Raw genomic sequence first — 19,636 nt, forward strand, 5'->3', positions numbered from 1 at the left:
AGAAGTAGAGAACTTTCACAAGGTTTGACAACATAGGACCTTTATATTTAATTAATTCACTTTATTTAATTTCCTGTTGGTTAAGAGGGAGCCCAGTCAACGTTTGCTATTGAAACTAATTAAACTCTTAAAGTAGATAATGTTTCTTTTTAATTAATTAGCAATTAGCATCTCTTAGAGGACTGAAAGGACGGTTTGTAGGGTTGCAACTACGGTTCAAAGTAAGGGTGTCAGTGGGTCGATTTGGACCAGTTTTGGTTCGGTTTCAAAGATCTTGTTGTGAGACTAAGTGAAATCAAAAAATGATCTAATAAGGGTGCATTGTTTTTGATTCAGTTTGATTTGGGTATTACTAGTTTTTGGGTTTTGATTTAACCTGCAAATATATTAAGAAATACCAGAAAAAACTGTGTTTTTTTTATTAAATTTTGGGTTAGTATTAGTTTTGTTGCGATCCTTTTGGTTTCAATTTTACAAAATCCAATAAGCACATATTGACTTTAGTTTGTTTTACCAGTTCAGATTAGGTTTTGAATGATAATGATTTGGTGGATTGGTATGGATCAACAGTAAGGTTTCAAGTATCAGTTTGATATCAACCATATTGAATTGGTATTGGCTGAGACCAATCCCTAATCCCAGATCTCTGACCCATTCGATAGGTTATTGGTTCAATCGTAAAATAGTAAAAAATTAGTACTTTTTTTAAAAAGCAGAGGCAAAATTGACCACTACCCATCGATCCAATCCGATCCTGATCGGTATTGGACCAGTATTGATAGAGACTGATACCGATACCCATATCGTCCCTTAAATCCTTGATCAACAGTAAAAAAAGAAAAAATCAGGGGTAAATAAATCTGATTTAAAACAGTATTGGCCGAGACTGATCGCAATCTGGATGCCAATTTCTAAAACACTGGTTCGCTAATCGGGCCGAATTTTTGAACTGAATCAGTTTTGGTTGTACTGGGTAAACCCAGCCCAACCCAAGGATGTGATGATTGGTACACCTAATCACCTATTTACTGGACTTGACCTGCAAGGAAGGAGAACCGGTCTGACCGTTAAAAATGGATTGTCTAATAAAATCGAACCAAAAAATTAATAAAATAATAGAAAAAGGGTCTCGTTCAACATTGATAGTAATAAAATAAATAAACTTCCAAGAATTTTACCAATTCTTACCGGTGCTTTTGGTTTTTTCAAGGAAAAACACTAGTCAGAGTGATCTTAGGTTACCACTTCCTTATAGAGGGAACTAGAAATGGTGAAATTGCGAGAGAGCCCAGTCAAATTAATACAAAAGAAGGAACAAGTACGCTTCAATATATGATTGAAGTGTTCAATCAAAATGTTTAAGTGTAAGTTCCGTTGTTTTTAAGTTAAAGTTACAAGAAAATTTTTTCAAGCATATTGAAATGTTCAATCCAAATGATTAAGCTGTTAACTGAAGAGGCTTTCCATGGGGTGGGTCAATCTTTTCCCACCTCAATGTGTGAGTGTAGGGGCCATTCTCTCTGATAGAAATTTTATTTTTGTTAATAAGTCAGTTTGGATGTGTGAAGTAGGGGTGCAACAGGGCCGGGTTGGGCCAGGCTACTTAAAACCTTAACCTAATCCTGAGTCCCCTTAACTGGGCCCAAACCCACCTTGACCATGACTCAGGGGCCGCAAAACTTCAATCCATGTCTAATCCTTCAAGGTTCAACCCAATCCTTACTTGACCCTAATTGACCCTGGTTTGCCATCAAGATATACCATGTTCCTGACCCTACAAAATATGAAATAACTAACAAAAAAAAAAAAAAAAACACACACACACACACACACAAAAAGTCACAAATTACTTATCATGATGAGAACATCCTAAAGCAAACATTTAAACAATTTAAATAACTCTAACTATTATGGTAAACAAAAAGGAGATCATCCTAAGAAAGTAAATAATCCAAAAAAATTCAATTATTTGTCATGATAAACAAAAGGATCATCTTTATAAGACAAACAATTTGAAGATCTCGAAACCCTTGTCACGTTAAACAAAGAGGAGAACATAGTAAGAAAACAAAAAATCCAAAGTCAATATCAAAGGCAAAAACCAAGGCAGGGTCAGGCCAAAATCAGGGCCAAAAGTCAAGGTAAAAAATAAGGACCGGGTTCAAGGTAGGCCAAGGGTGGATTCGGGCCATCAGGGCCAAACTTGCACCCCTAATGTGGAGTGTCTGTTAGGATACAATGTCTTAAATTCCATTTGTGGGTATTTATGTGAATTTTTATATAGGGTTTCGTTGTATATTTGTAACGAGGTTTTCTTTTTCTATAAGCAAATTGAGAGTGGTGCGAGGACGAACATTGTAACCCTATTCTCCATAGATAGTGTAGTATGATTTCATCTCACTGAAGATATTGGCAATCTTGCCGAACCTCGTAAATCGATTTGTATGCATTATTTGATTGCTTGTTCTAGTTTTCTCGTTTTAGGGTTGCATTTTTATAGTGTCCAACTCAAATGCTTAGGCTATTATGTAGATAGGCATCCAAGGTTTTCTTTTGCATATTAGATTTTTTTTTTCAAAATTAAAATTAAATGAATATTAAGGTTGCGTTTGGTAAAATTTCAGGAAAACATTTCTGGAGCTTTTTCGGTCTATGGGAATAAAAATAACGAAATAAAGTGTTTGGTGCATTTATGGTGTATATAGTTTTTTTTTTTTTTTTTTAAACAAAAAGTGAAAAAAAAAATGCAACAAACGAGAATTGACAGAACTACAAAAAGCAGTTTCGTCTTTCCAATTTCGTTTCAAGAAAAAGAAAAACGGTATTTTGATACAGAAACTAAAATTTTCGTTTTTGACATGAAACATCATTTTTGAAACAGAAACGTTACCAAACACAGTCTAAGTATTCAACTAAATGCTTAAGTTATTAGGTAGAGAGCTTGATTCTAAAACACAGTATCGCACTAAGTGTATGAACCAATACGTATTTTTATCAGCCACGCTTGATATACATGTCATTATCCATCATCAATAACAAACCAATATGGTGTCGATGAAACACCCAAAAAGTGAATTTTTAAGATGAAAAGTGAGTTTTTGAGATAGAATTGGCTTGATACGGCTCGATTCATATCATTATCTAGTAAAGCTAATAAAGTACCAAAACCATATTTTATAATCATGGTGGAGTGGTATCTAAGGTTCTAGAATTTTCTATTATGGAGTTAATTTCTAACAATCCCTCACGTGTTGCCTTTTTTTGGGTGGGAGTACATAGAGACCCAATTGACAATGAAGGCATTCAAGGTCCCCGAGTTTTGGAAAGTAGAATATTACTCCCAATAACAAAATCCTAATTCTGTATACTAATTTACTTTAATTGGAAATAAATGGAACCTCAAAACTAGAAATAAAGGACTATGTAATTAAATCTTGAAAGTGTAGCAATGAAGATGTAGACCAAACCATGGATTAGCTAGTTTTTTTTTTTTTTTTTTTTTCACTCAACTTGCCCTTTAGAAAACAAGGTGACACAGTCGGTCACACTTGGTAGGGAAGTGCCCTCTATTTTTTAAAGTACAATAAAAAATGGACATTGAGTTGGAACACAGGAGAATCTTAAATGGACTATTGGCCGTTGTTTAAGAAATAAGATTCTTATTTGTAACTTACATTTGGTCCCCCTAAACTAAGAGGTTTTTATTGTTCTAGTTAGGCATTAAACGTTTTAATGTACTATAGGTTGATGTTTTTTATACTATATATATATCATTGTGTTGGTTTCATGTGTTTGGATTTGAATGAAATAGATGCTTGACAAAAAAAAAATCCATTTTCCCGAGGGAGAATATCAAAGAGAGAATATTTGGTCATTATTGTATAAAATATAACCCGATAGCATAAATTGTAAATAGCTTTCAAAAGTTTTGAAAATTATTAATTAGTACCCTAATTAATATTAATATTTAATTTATAATTTTTTTGGAAATATTTTAATGATCCATTCGTTGTTTCAGATTCTCTCCACATGGAAATAAAATAGACGAAGGTGGAGACAATAATTATTTTCATTTCTTAAGATTCATTACGTGATATTATTAAGTAGAGGGACCTAAATGTAATTAATTATTTCTTTGGAGATATAAGTATTATATTAATTTGAAATATCCTAATTTCGATTATCGATATTTTCTAGATAAGTATTTTTAGTAGATTATCCTAACGGGATCTTACCTTTTCCCTAATGGTTTCCACATTGCACGCTATAAGGAGGAAGGGCTGAATTCGTTAGAAGGTACTATGCTTGTAGTTTTGAAGGTAATTGCTCTCACCCTTCCAATGGTTGAAATTTTTCATTACACTTTACACTTACATGAGGTTAGTAGTTCTAATCCTACCAAAAAAAAAGGTTATTAGCTCTAACGAGATTAGGATCACTAAATTTAATTTCCCACTGCATATTCAATGAACTCCCAGCATTTATCTCATGAGGAAAAATACAATTATTTTTCCCATGATCAAGAAAAAATTGCATAACAGAATTTGGGTTGAAACTAATCCAAAACCATAACAATTAAACACACTACACCCTTTATCATGGCCGACACCATGCCATGTCAACCCATGGCGTACCCCACATAGCACATGGCACTAAGGGTGTCAATTTTAGGCCTGGCCTGGCTGGCCGGACCGGTCAAAACTCAAATTGGTAGACCTGATTAGTAAATGTGTCTAGCTCAAGTCCAGTTCGATTATAATCGATTGATTTCGATGCGAGTGTCATACCCATTAGTCGCCTGACCAGGTGTAACTGATTACAAGCTCCCATTTAGTCTGATTGGTTGACACCCCTTGTTCAATATACTCTTGACTTTCATCACCATGAAGTAAGAAATAAAGGTTTTTAAGGGAAATTGATGCCTTTAATTTAGTAGGAAATTTTAAGGATTTTTAAGGCCCGTCTAAGTCTCATTTATTGGTATTCCCCTACTTTAAAGGTCAATTTTAAACATGACCGGTTTAAAATTAAACAGTCCAATGGCCTATTTAAGGTCCATTTAGTTTGATAATAGATACCAGATTAAAGTCTCAGCCCGAGTGACCAATTATAAATAGGACCATGTTCGACTGAACCCAAAACTGTAATGGCACTAACTATGACAAATCCCATATTAAAGTGTGACCAAATATCACAAACCAACAAAAGTTAAAGTCAGCAAAAAGAAAAAAGAAAGAAAGAAAAAAAAATGTTAGAACTGGAAAGAACCAAATTGACAAATTGATCAATCTTCATTCTTTGATATTCTCCATCAAGGGTAGATCTAGGGTTTCGTTTTCCTCAATTGCAGGGCAATGGAGAACTTTCAAAAAAAAATAAAAGTGTAGGCTCTCTTTTATGATTTCAATTTTAATTTTATATTGATTTCTTAAAATAAGTCAATAAATAGTTTTGGTCAAGAATTTGAAATTGTTTGGTTACATCAATTAAAAATGTACTAAAAATAAGAAATTCATTTGGTATTTCAATCGTAAGAATAGATTCTCTTTGTTTATTCCTTCACAAAACTCAATGGGAAGGGTGAAACTTAGCACGGTCCACAATAACTATTTATTGATCAGCCTTAAATGGATGTAAGTAAGAGCAGAGAGGCTGCTCGGCAGCGGAAAGGGCAGTGACTGTGAGGAGGTTCGGGGTGTGCAGGTGGCATGGGGCAGCAGAGGGGGACGGGGAGGGAAGGTGGTGGGGCGACAATAACAGGGGTGATGGGCTGCACTGAGAGGGTGAGGACACAAAAACGATCCAGAGTTGGCGACGAACAGCTTCTATTGCCATAGAAACATCTATATTAAGTAGAATTCTGTTGGAGCTGGGAGCAAAGAGGGTAAGGCCATGTACATCGCCCCTCCCAGACCCTACAGTAGCGGGAGCCTCGTGCACTGGGTTGTTCTCTCGAAGACAGATAAATCAAGAAGAGTTCTGTTGGGCTTGGGTTTTCACTGGCCCAACCAAGAAGTTTGAGTAGTGTAAATGGGTTTGGCCTAGACCTAGGGCGAAACTAATAAATGGGTTATTTTGTTTTGGGCTTATGGGTCTGCTGGCAGAATTATCTGATGGGCTATTGCTGGAATGGATTGTTGACTTACTGGGCTAATTAATTATAGTGGTACCAGCACACACATTTGGGCCTTGCTAACCCCAGAAAACCCACCTTCTACCTTGAACTTGAGGTCAGGAAGCTGACTGAAGACCCCAGCCCAAACTACCACAACTGATTTGGCTTAAGCTGGCCAGGGTTGGACTTGACCCGAACCAAGCTATAGGACATATCTATTCTCACCTCAAGTTTGATTGGGCATTTGGATCGAGAGTTGAAATGGTCTTGAATTTTCTCACGACCTCATCTAATACATCAATTTATGGAGTTCAGTTCTTTTAAGACCACATCAATATTCTCTCTTTAAAATTCCATTTCTGGTTCGATTGAGATCACGAGATTCACGGCCACTGACTATGAGGCCACCTCACCCCCCTACCTAAAACATCGCACTTGGATTATTGGGATGTAGTGAGAGATTCTATGAAATGGCTCACAATTCAGATTTGACTGATAGAAAATTAGAGAAAAGCAATAGACTGTCTTTTTACTGCTAGACCCTCCATGGTCTTCTCTTTATTTATTTATTTATTTTATTATTATTATTATTTTTTTTTTTAGAAAGCTAAACCCTCCATTGTCATTTGCAGAGGCCAAGAGGAGCTAGACAACTTTGTGGCCCTGAAATTGGCTTCTGGTCTTTGCGGCCGGTCATTCTCCTTAGGATTGTAATCACTATTTATAGTTTAAGTCGATTTGAATTGAATCGACCCTCAAAATGAAACAACTTTGTAGGCCTATTATTGTACTTACTTACTAGGTCACGTCGGGAAAATAGAATTATTTCACTACAAGAATTAGGGTTTTACTACCATTAAAAAATAAGCCTCACCTCTATAGCAGCCGAATATATCAATTCATAAGAGAACAAGAGTCAAATTCCCTTGAACTCTAGTCCGATTCCAATTTTGTAAGCCTTGATTGAGATGGGCTTAAGAGGAGATGGCATTAGAATAAAAAGTGATCAGTAAAGAGTAGTTTCAAAAAAACCTAAGAGGGTAACGCAATGGTGAGCAACGAACTTGGTACTAGTCATAAACTCGAACATTCTAAGTTCGATTCCTACTAGACATACCTTAGGCCACTCACATGGGGGTGTTTAGTATTCTTCATTGCTTTCAATGAAAGTTGAATGGTTTTCATTCAACCTCATATGACTTGATCCATGCAATTGTGAGGTCAGTATTAACCCGTGGGACTAATCAAGCCAAAGGCCTAGATAGCCGTCGTTAGCAAAAAAATTTGTTTTCTTCTCAAATTTCATCGCAATCGTCAAGGTGGGATCCAATGACGTGTTACACGAAAACCAGTACATGGAGAGAAGCTTAATCAGTCCACACCTGTCTTCATCAGTGGTCAGGTGACTCCATTAAAGCTTGGGCATTTTCCTCCAAAGTCAGGGAGAAAAGGTTGAACCTTAAGTGAAGATCACTATCACAAGGTATTGTCCATCCAAATTTAGATATCAAAAAGTAAGGAAGGAAAGTGAAATGGATATGGATTGCCTATGGGGTTGACAATTGGCATGAAATCTTAATGGCTTAATGTGCAGTGGGGTATCCCTTAAAATTAAAGTTAGTCACACCCACCACTTAAGGGTTAAGTCCGATAATTAAAGACACTATTAACAAAATCACAATTACCCAAACATTAAGTTTGGGTAAGCCCACATGCCTTGTTAATACCTCTTTAAGCATATGACTAGGATGACTGGTTACCTCCCTAAACATTAAGTTTGAAACCCCTATTAACCCCAATATCTCAAGTCAATTTCATGTGACTCTCACATGCCATTATATTGTCATCCTATAATGGCATGAAATTTCTATAAGCTCCTCATAAAATATTTTTTGTATTTTGAAAGGGAAAAAAAAACTCTTAATCACACATGGACATAAATAGGAGGTGAGTATTTTTAGTTTCACATGGAAGGGGGTGTTATTTTGCCACCCTTTATACTTGGGTATAGGGGCTGACCAAGGAACATTTATTTTCTCTTTCAACAACTCATCTAAGTTACGATAAAATTCATTTATGAAAATAATTTTTAATTATCCAAAATATCTTTTATGATTTTCAAGCCATCTTTGTGCCAAAACTTGGGCCTTTACATTCTCTGTAATGATCGCATTAGTGTAGTGAGAATATATATGTAATAATTGAGAAACCTTTAGAGTATGTGTTCAGATGCTCTCAACCATCTTTAGAGTTTGTGTTCAGATGCTCTCAACCATTAAATATTCACTGTAACGCCGACTGCAAAATATGTGAATTAAAAAAAATAATAAAATAAAACAAAACAAAACAAAACCCTAAACAAGCATAGGCTTATGGACACATCCTGTCACATAATTTGATAGAAGACATAGCATGTGTCATATTTTATAAGGATCCCATCTGTCTAATAGTCAGACGACAAATCATGAATATTACCCCCAAAGAGATACGGAGGTGTGATGGGATTGATATTAGATGGCTTCCCACTATAAATAGTGGGATGGTTCCTGCAGGCGGGATGCCTTTTTAGTTTTTTTTCTAATCATGCAAAGTGGAAAGTGGAAACCATCTCCTCCGTCAAATCCACTCATGGTTTTACTTATCAGGTATCGGATATTATTAGGATTGAATTAAATACCGGGACAATATCGGTCATATTAGACAGTTTTTATTTGGAAAAAATTTGGAGAAATTTTTTGCTTGCAGTGAAATAAATGGTATAATTCACTTTCCTCTTGAGGTTCTCTCAGAGATTCTATTTCTTTGGCTATGAGCAGGTTAGCTGGCCCAAGAATCAGCTAAATATCGTTAGTTTTTATTTATTTATTTTATTAATCCAAAAATTATTTGAGACTCAAGGAAATCTTAAGAATTTTATTGAAATAAGCATAAGAAAAGGAATTTTATTGAAATAAGCATAAGAAAAGGAATATATTGAAGGAGGGACATAACCCGCCTTACTCTACTCTTGACACGTGGCTAATATTAACTATCCTCTCTATCTAAGTTTCAGAATGGACAAATCATCGACCCTACATAGTAGAATGTAAGGGGGGTGTTAACGATCATGCTTGGTTGAGCTTAACCGGGCTTCACCATTTTTTTCTTCTTGTATCATGACCACCAGAATAAGTAGTCGGGACTCGGGCCTGCACGTGGGAGACATGTTAACTTTTATAAATTGTCAGTCAATTTTTTGGCTTTAATCCGATTAAACGGGTCTTACATAGGCTACTAAGCCATTTATCTCGAAATAGGCTCTAAGCAGACTTTTAAAAGTTGTCGGCCTAAGTGAAAACTCTTAATTAGTCAATCTCAATTGAACTAGGACTTTTGCATTAAAAGAACAAAATATCATACGATTCTAACTTGAGCCTGACACGTTTAACATGTAGGTTGGACTAGTTTCCAATTTTCTCAATTGGCCCTAGAGTTCACACCCTTTGTAAAATAGTTTTTCTTTTTTTTTTTTGGAAAAAAGAAACAAACCCTGGTGGGATGTAAAGTATATATGGTAAAGAGTATAGACCCAAAAATGGTACAGATCCTAAAATGGTACATACTATATATTTTTGGGCTTCCAAACATAGCTCAATTTTTTTTTTTTTTTTTTTTTTTTTTTTTTTTTTATAATGAAACAAGGATAGCCTTAAATAAACAAACATCATAGTACATGATTTGATGAATATATGATTAACATGTGGCATGTTCATAAGAGTCCCCTTCTGTCCAATAGTCAGACGACAAATCAATGATATGAACCCCAACAAACACACAAGGCGTGATGGGATGGATGGATCATTGATGGCTCCCCACTACAATTGTGGTTTAAGTGGAATTCCTCTTTCTCTTCCCAATTATCCAACAAAATCCTTGAAAATTGAGAAGATACGTTACCGAAAAAAAAAAGATAACATCTCCAGATCCATGATCCCACGCTATATGCATGATACCAATCCAAGTGGAGAAGGAGAGGGTTCACGGATAAAGGTGTACACCCTATACTCCATTGGGTGTATGAAAAGATATCATTCACTGGAAGTTATCTTTTTCTTTAGTTGTTTAATTAATTAGTGGGAGAGTTTCCTTAAAAGGTCGCCTGACTTTGACGCCAAGTGGAAGAAGAGGCATCAATTTGAGGCCAGACTCTATAAGCATGATTGAGTTCAACATGTTCATAGATAAATTTGGATTAGATCGATTAAGCCCGATATATTTATTAATAGATAGTTTATGGTGCATATTATAAGTTCGATGGACACTTAATTATTTTGACACATTTACAAGTCCAATTCAGCCCAACCTTATATATAGTAAGCCATATATTAATATTTTTATCAATTATTAAATATAATTAAGTGTAAAATATTTTCTAAATTGTTGTTTAAAATGTTATTAAAATATAAGACAATTAAAATCTATTTAACATTTTAGTGGTCCATTATCTAATTTAAGGCTTGATTAAAATATCCAATTAACCCAATTAATAGAAGCTCAGTTAAAGTTCAAAATCGATCAATCTATGCTAACTTCTTAAATAGACGGTTCATGATGCAAATCAAGAGGTATACTAAGCCCGGCTAGATCTGATCGAATCCAACTAGTTTACACCCTCATGCGATAGAATTTTGATCTTCCATGTGGATCAGCTAGTCATTTTACTCCATGTGTATTGGTGTAGGATTTATGCTATTTTTTATTTTTTATTTATTTTAAATAAAAATAAATAAAAAGAATAGATGTACGAAAAAAGCAGAAGGAGACAGTGATGAGACAATCTAACCTATCTTTTCGGAGTTGGGAAAAGACATGGGTGAATAAATTATTATTATATTATAATATATTATTTATTATTTAAAAATGGATAAATATCACCCACCAAACCTACAAAGGAGACTAGGTCTTCACAATTATTAAATTGGTTGGAGTTATGGTAAAAAGTAAGTAAGGATCATCGAATCAAGCATCTTATGATCTTATCGCATTGGAAGGACTTATTAGACTCGACAAGGAAAGGAAAGCTTGTCCTCCACAAAAGGGAGTTACCCCACACACGCACGCTCATGACACACACAATACACACGCATTCTCCAGCTTTAGCCACGTGAAACAGGCGTATTTAAAAGGAAACCAGGACTGTGGGGTCCCTGGACTATGAAGATTAGGATAAACGTGGACAGTGGGCCCCTGCTTCAATGAAGAACTACTTTCTTTTTCTTTTTTTTTGTTCCAAGAGTACTCATCACACACTAGGAGCTTAGGCTTTAGAATTATTTCTAGCGTTCCCCAAGTCAAATCCTGATTTCCAACTATGATTTGAGGGCATAAGGGATGAACGTATGAGCCCACCCTGAGCCCGATAGGACTTGTGCTAGGGTTGGGATTTCCTTGTCCTTTGTAGGATTAGAATGGGCTGAGGCGTCAGACTAAACCTAGCCCTGGCCGAACCTATATATAAATATGTAATTGTTTGGCCGCAAAATCCACTTTTATGTCACGGTCAGCTGATCATATTAGTATGTACGTGGGTGTGCCATACGTGGGTGTGTCACAATCCTTTTTGATCGGATTTAATATTGAATCTAATTTTTATCAATCCTCTTGCCCCTGATTACTTTAGGGACTTTTTGAATTATCAAAACCTTCGGTGGATGAAGGAATAAATTATGGTATTTTCCTCAAAAGATGATTCTAAATATAAATCACTGAAGTCTATTAGATAGATTGTTTGGACAGAAATTGGAAGGAAGTGAATACAAGAGTTTTACTCCATCTAAATAGTGAAAAGAAAAAGCATAAAATGAAATAAAGAATTACATTGTGATTGGGGTTTTGTTTGATTTTGGTGATTGTTCTTTGATTGGTCGATTTTCTCTTATACTTTAGGAGTTAAGCGCTTCATCACCCACGTTATCCACCCATTTCTCTTATGAAGTGGTGCTCTAATATGCCATTGCCACCTGTTCTGCTAGTACCACCTCTCATGCACGTGCCTTAACCTCCCTTGTATGTTGATGCTACATTATCTATGGGTAACAGATCAATATAGTCAAGCACGTCTTCTTCTTTTGCTCCCAAACCTCCTTTGCCACATCGCTAGGTGTAAATTTTGAATTTTGGCGCCAATAGTGATATATAATCATAGATAATAATATCACATATTTGGTTAAAAAAAAGAAAGGGGTGGCTAGCTTGACCTTGCGTAGCCCTAAAATGACAGCAATAATAATCTTTTAGGTAGTGAAAAGACGCCACCGAAAAGAGTGGAACGTTGCTTTGCTCTATTGGATGCAACGGATCTCGTATAACAAGCAAGCTCTTTATCTTCAAATTCGAACATTTGGGTGCAAAATGCTATTCTACTCTATTGTTGGGTAGTAAATGAAGCCTACACTACAAATAAGTTAATATTGATCTACACCTATAGAGCAAGCAATCTACGCCTGTCAATTCAGGACCAGTCAATATGCCCATTAAGTTATTCGTTCATTCTTGGACCTAAACTTTGGAACCAATTAGCAAATGGGAAAGGGTTCCCCAACAATTCCAGAACCGAAGGGCCAATTTGGAACTAGCTAGGACTGGAACCTTCAAGATCAGTTTGAAAGTTGCAATTTAACCATTTATTTTGTGTTGGCGACGCAGATTTTGATTTATTAGTATGCTTAGTGATGGAGATTTTCTTTTCAGCATTATGGTTCCTATTTTTATTTACATGCTTATTGATGGAATTTTTTTGGGGGGGGGGGTGTAATAGGATATTTTGTCTGTTATTTGTATGCTTGTAGATGGATATTTAGTTATTTTATACTTTTTTTTTTATGAGAAAATACTTTAACAAATTACAGAAGGAAGTCATAAAATCATTAATACAGTTTATAAAGTTAGTTTTTGCCCTTCTACCAAATAGGGCAAGTTTATGAGCAGGGTAGATTAAGTGTCTAGGTTCTTTTTTTTTTTTTTTTTTTTTTTTTTTAATTACTAATCAATTTTCTTGATAAGTTCATAATGTTCCATAGGATTGTAAACCATACTCAAGGCCAATGCAGTTTTACTGCTTCCTTGTGATATTAAGCCAGTACACCATGTTCTGCGAGTTGGTCTAAATTTCTATCTCGAAAATTTCTAGTGAAATTGCCCTGATAATGCCTTATCGAATCCCTCTTAGCTTTGATTCTTATCCACTTACTACATAACCAAAATCAACATTTGTCGTTTTGAAAGAGTTGTCAATGATAAGTATTGATCCCCATCCTACTTCCTTCTTGTCTGCATCAAAGCTGCCATAAAAAATAAGGGTGAGTGGTTGTGAACATGGGAGGTTTAGATAAAATGATAGTAGTGGGGTTGCAATGATAGAATTAGGTTGTGTTGTTCATCTAGCAAGGTTGATCGGTTTATACTTAATTATTTGTATACTTAAGAATGGATATTGTTTCACTAAATACGATTACCCTTTAAACATCATGGTATGGGGTTATTTGGACTACAAGATCAAACAAGATTAAAGAACAGGACTGTAATGATACTTGAAATCAATTAAGTCCCAAAACCTATAGCGATCCACCCATTATTAAAAAGTTATGGATCTCAAGTTTGGAACCGATTAGGTAAACAGGGCCGGTTCTGGTCATGAACCCCTTAGGACAAAGGTCCAAACTGATTAGAAAACCAGACCAATCCTCGAAACCAAACCAATAAACACGCATAAGGAGACTTAAATCATACTTAATTAGTTGGACTCAAATCTTTTGCGATGAGCAATGAGTGGCAGTGAGGATCTAATAGTTGGGAAAGCCCTAGCATACACTGAGTCCACATCCTCAGCAGCGAGCGATGAGATGCAATGAACATCAAACGATTGAGAGCATCTGGGCATGAACCCTAAGGGACTCACAGCCACCTGATGCTCACTGCACCGATGCAACGGTTGTAGACAATTTTCACACGCATACACCCCAATCATTGGATCCTCGTTACGGCTCATTGTCTCTCGTAGTAAGGGTGTCAATTTGATACCGATATCGAACATTGATACCAAAACCGACTGTTTAAAATTGTACCGAATCGAACCAAAGGAATTTTGATACGGTTTTGGTATGGGAAAACATAATCTTTTTCGGTTCGATTCAGTATTAGTATTAACCATTCGGTATACCAAACCGAACCAAATACCAACACTTCTTGAGAAACTGCCATAACGTCAAAACCTTTTTTTTTTTTTTTTTTGAGCCAAAAGCCCAAAACCTCAAAAACTCACAAACAATTCACAAGCGCAAACACAAAAGCTAAAACATTTTTTTTTTTTTTCATTTTTTTTTTGGGGTTGATAGAATCCATTTAAAGTGAGTTAAATTAGGACTGTTTGTATACCAAACCAAGCCGTACCAAAACCATGCCAAGTCGGTTCAGTATTGGTATTGACGTATTACAAACTTGAAAATGTTAACGGTATAGTACAACAGCATGATATCTAATATTAAGGGCCCGTTTGATAACGTAACCAGAAACGTGTTTCTGTGTTTTCTTGTTCTCAGAAACACAGAAACGGCATAAATACTGTTTGGTAAAAGTATTGTGTTCTACTTGTTTCTTGAAGCATAAATTGAAATTTATAACAATTTATGCTTCAAGAAACATCAATGACGAAGCAAGAAAAAGTTGTTTCGCTTGTTTCTCGAAACAAAAAGGCGGAACCATTCATTCGACAAACCGACCATTTGAAAAATCTATTGGGGAGCTTCATTCGACGATCGACAGTGGCCTCCCAGTACAAACGTTGAAGACGACCTGCAACTGCGCATCCAGATCTCTGCTCCTCCTGCGTAACCGACGACGGTAGGCTCTTCTCCTCCGGCGTCGATCGTCGACGGGGAGCTCCGCTCATTCGAAGATCGAGATATGCCTCCCTGTCCAACCGTTGAAGACGACCTGCAACTGTGCATCCAGATCTCTGCTCCTCCTGCGTAACCGACAACGGTACGCTCTTCTCCTCCGGCGTCGATCGTCGACCAATTGGCGCTCCGTGTGATGCCGAAGGAAAGATTGGGTTGAATTAATGCTCTTTTATTTTATTTGATGATGATATAGATCGAAAGGATCATGTCTGGGTTTTCGTTTCCTTCTGTTCTCTGTTTTTTTTTTTTTTTTTTTTTTTTTTTTTTTTTTATCAATTTGGTGGTTTCTGATGTTGATCTGGGGAAGAATTTGAGAGAGGATTGGAGATGGGTTTTGATGGGTTTTGAGGATTGCAGAGGAAGGAAAAGTGGGTTTCTGTTTTGTTCTTCGATTTGAGACTTTCTCAGAAGGAGATTAGAGATGGGTTTCTTTAGTACTATATTTGGGTTTTTCGACTTTGGTGTGGGAATTACAATTGGACTTGTAGTTGGCTTATAAACATCATATTCTGTCCGAAATATTCCCAGAAATAGAATTTATCAAACACCTTCTTACCTGTTACTGTTTCCAGAAACAAGAATTATCAAACTCCCTTCTTACCTGTTTCTATTTCCAGAAACAGCAATTTCTGTTTCTACCGTTTCTTGAAACAGAAACAACAGAAGTGTTATCAAACGGCCCTAAGTTTTGATACCAAACCAAATACCAAAAACATTGACATCCCTATCTCCTAGAGGATTTTTGTGCTAATTAGTTCTTCTATATGTAACACCTCTTTAAAGTGGAAGAAACATCCTTCAATCTTATATGTGGCTTTCTATATTTTGTAGTTTCTCTTCTAATTTTATCCATTTATTTTGATTCCCCCACGCCTAAGATTCCTCTAAGATCAAGCATCAAATCTACGAAATTCCTCTATCGTGAGGATGCTTTGATCTCTTATCCCTACTACTTATTCCTTCCTTTTCCTATTTTGGGGGAGTTTGAAGGGATTCCTTTCTGCTTTAATCTCTCACAGTGTGTAGTGTTTTAGTCTTCAATGACTGACAGATATGAAGGAAGATATCATTACCAAACAAAGAAAAAAAAAAAAAAACTTCAAATGGAAGAATTTCCTTTCGAGAAAGGACTCAAATGCTTCGTCCCTGTCTAAGACAGAGACTGTCGAATACAAAAAAAAAAGCAAACAGAAAAGTCACTGGGGAGGAACCATTCTTCCAAAACCCATCGAGAAGATTAAAAAATGGTGATTTCCTAGGCATCAAAGGGAGAGAAGCGTAATACTTTTCAGCGAAGGTCAGTCGCAGTCATAGTAGCCCTTTTCCTCTTCTATACATTCTTAATACTTGTTCCTCTCTCTCTCTCTCTCTCTCTCCATACTTAACATCCTAATCAATCACAGCAATCGTCAGCTTAGCTTAGCGAAGACGAAGTCTCCAGTAGTCCTGCCTCTAAAATTCTCAGGTGACTGTGTTGTTGCGTGGCAGAGTGGTTAAGCTCTTAAGAGTAGAATTTTAGACTCCGCAAGATGACGTACAATACCCCTTGAAAGGGTGACATGTAGATGGTTTGAACGACTCAGATTAATCCTATATTGACCCAACTCCAAATCAATGATTTGAAGATTTAGAGTTGGATCAATATAAGATTAATCTGAATCATTCAAATTTCTTTATCCACGTGTCATCACCTGAAATGGATATTGCATGGATAAAGAATTGCAGACGATTTTTATCCCGTATTAACCATTAGAAACTAGTGAAATCCATCCATCGTCTCAAGCAATAAACTAAGGCTGTGACCATGGTTGAAGACCTATTTGGGCATGAACATTATACCATTCCACAATTGAAAACTTCAGACACCTGGTCATTTAGTCCAGTGGATAAAGAATGGCTTGTGATGTTAACACTAGTGTGCAGCACAAGTGTTTGTTAAATTGCCCCAAAGGCAGGGGACTGTTCTTGGACAAAGCGTGACGACAAATTTGCCCTTCATTTCACACTGGAGCTCATTCGAGAGGAACCTTCCTCGACCCTTTCGAATTTACTGATTTACCCCCTAACCTTAACAAGGTAAATAATGTACCAAGTGTCATCAAGGGGGCAACTTAAAGTCATTTTGTAACTTCCATTTTGACACCTTCATACCCATCACAATCAGGAAGAGGATGTCTAGAGTCTTAAAGACCATTTCCAAGTTCCATCTGCAACTAAAGGTTGAAAACCATGGATGCAAATACCGGGCACGAGATCAAAACTAATATCAGAAACAGGGAACAGGGGAAGGATTCTCTTCCTCTTATGGAAAAAGATCTAAAATCCCAGATTCTCTTCCCAGGTAGATAAGATCACAAATCACGTCATGATTTGATGCCCACCAACATATTATGAATCATGATTCTGCCCATGAAGTGAAACAGCAGAAAAGGAACATACCAGAACCAATACAGCATAGTTTCCATTCATGGAATGAAATATTAGCACAGTTCCCCCATAGAAGACAATACTCATAAGCCATAAAACAATACTACGAAAAAAAAAGAAAAGTAAAGAGTATAATATCCATGGTGATACAGAGTAGAAGTAAAGGAAAACGGTCACAGAACACAATATGAAGAAAATATTTTACAATAATTGCTTCATAAGATGGAAGTTCCAATTTCTACACTCGGAATCAGAAATTAGTAATGTAAAACAGCAACAAGAAAAAATAAAAGATACATAATTTGCAGCCGATCTCCGGCTTCCTAAACGTAATTTAGCTTCTTCCTCTATATACAAGTTGGCATTGCTTCTTTGTTCCTTCTCCTTGATCTTCACAGAAAACCCACCAAAAAGATGCCCTTCTCCGCAGCAACCAGCATCATCAGCTATTTACATCAATCTTTCAGTAGTACTACTCCAAATCTTCATCTTTCTTAAAATATTCACAATCAGGAAAATCAGGGCAATAGATTGAACCCAAAATAGATCAACAAAAAAGGAAAAGAATTTTCAAAACCCATCATCAATTTTCACTTCAGAAGTTCCGACACCCAGCCAACATCGGGCGCCGGAGCCAGAGAAGACGAAACCTGCCGCTCCAGCGAGTTTTCCTTGCTCAGCTTCTCAAAGAGCTTGGCTCGTAAATCCCTCCCAGACTCGACCCTCTCCATTGGGGGCTCTTCCTCCACAGTACAACCCCTATCCCATATATCCAGATAACTCGTCCCACTACGAGTCGGTGCTTGAGTCGGGGTCGTAGGCAAACTATAGAACCCAGGACGAAGTGTCGAACCCCTCGGCGAACCAAACCCACAACCCATCTGCACACCCCAAGAGGAAGGAGGCGACTTCACCTTACTAAGTTGCAGATGACGCAGAGACGCAACCACCTCGTTAATGGAGTTGGACCCGAACGATCGACTCAGAGGACAACTAGGCGACAAGGGTGGGGATTCAGACGGAGGTGACAGGGGAGGCGATATCAGGGTCGAAGTTGGTGATGATAACAGAGCATTCTTAGCCAAATAGGAATCAAAAGAATGACGAAGAGGGGAAACATCAAACGAATCAGACGAAACAGGAGACCTGGGGCTCTGCTGTGGCAACACTCGAAGCTGTTCAGGAGTATGGGCGAAGAAGCAAACACGACGACGACAATTAGTACCATCCTTACAAGGCTGCGTCCGATAACGCGCCGGATGAAGCCAACACTCAAACACGCCATGAGCAAACTCACAGGAATCTCCCCTCTTACAGTTACCTTTACGGAAATCAGGACAAGCAGTACCAGAGTAATGGAACTTACATGGATCTCTCCGGCGAGCTTTCTCACCGGGATGAGCGTACGGACACTCCGTCCAGTCATGAGAACGGCCCCTTGCGCACCGCCTCACCTTAAACTCATAGATACGGAACTCATCCGTCGAGAACGGACCCACTGGCATATCGGCCTCACGGCCCGGAAAATCGGTATCGGCATCAATATCGTTTGACGGTAAGTAGCGTTGCAGTGCCGCTAAAGCCTCACCCAAAGGAAAAGAAGAGTAGTCCCCATCTGAGGCAACGGCGCCGCCACTAGAGTTACCGGAGACGCCACTTACGGGGAGTGAGAAGTTCATACCGGTGGAGTTATCTTCGAATAGAGTCCATGGTGGTACATGACCATGGTTACCTTCTCCGATCATCATCATGGTCACTTCTCGTCTTCGGACAAGATTACATTTCTTCTCTGCTTGGGGCTTCAATATAAACTGATCCAAGGTGGGGTAGGGTTAATCACAGGTCAGAATAAATTAACCATAGTTGGGTTAAAAGAAAAAAAAAATTAAAAAAATCCCATAAACCCTAGTCCGGAATTCCCCCCACTACGAACTACGGTTAAAATAACAATATAATAAGAGTAACCAAACGAAGTGAAGGATAAAATTTTTCTAAACTGACGTCGCTTACCCCTTGGTTCATAAAACTCAAGGCGGTGCATAAACCCGAAGGGTCCACAGGACCACAACTAAATTTGTGGACCCAAACTAGGAATCACCGATTAAGAAGTCTAAAACACGAATCGGGTCAGATAATCGCGAAAATATGGCAGTAAATC

The 19,636-nt window shown here is 37.2% G+C and overlaps 1 protein-coding gene across 1 annotated transcript; it reads right to left on the bottom strand.

Moving 5' to 3' along the window:
• Positions 1-17,638: 17,638 nt before the first annotated feature.
• LOC122088581 (zinc finger CCCH domain-containing protein 20) lies at positions 17,639-19,275 on the bottom strand. The gene has a single exon (XM_042657894.1). The coding sequence runs from the start codon at positions 19,227-19,229 to the stop codon at positions 18,069-18,071; it is 1,161 nt and encodes a 386-aa protein (XP_042513828.1). The 5' UTR covers positions 19,230-19,275; the 3' UTR covers positions 17,639-18,068.
• Between the last annotated feature and the right edge of the window lie 361 nt (positions 19,276-19,636).

Source organism: Macadamia integrifolia, chromosome 2, assembly GCF_013358625.1.
Source record: "Macadamia integrifolia cultivar HAES 741 chromosome 2, SCU_Mint_v3, whole genome shotgun sequence".
NCBI lineage: Eukaryota > Viridiplantae > Streptophyta > Magnoliopsida > Proteales > Proteaceae > Macadamia > Macadamia integrifolia.

Bases quoted from the DNA above. Each gene is read 5' to 3' on its own strand.
- LOC122088581 (XM_042657894.1), bottom strand. From the start codon at position 19,229: ATGATGATGATCGGAGAAGGTAACCATGGTCATGTACCACCATGGACT.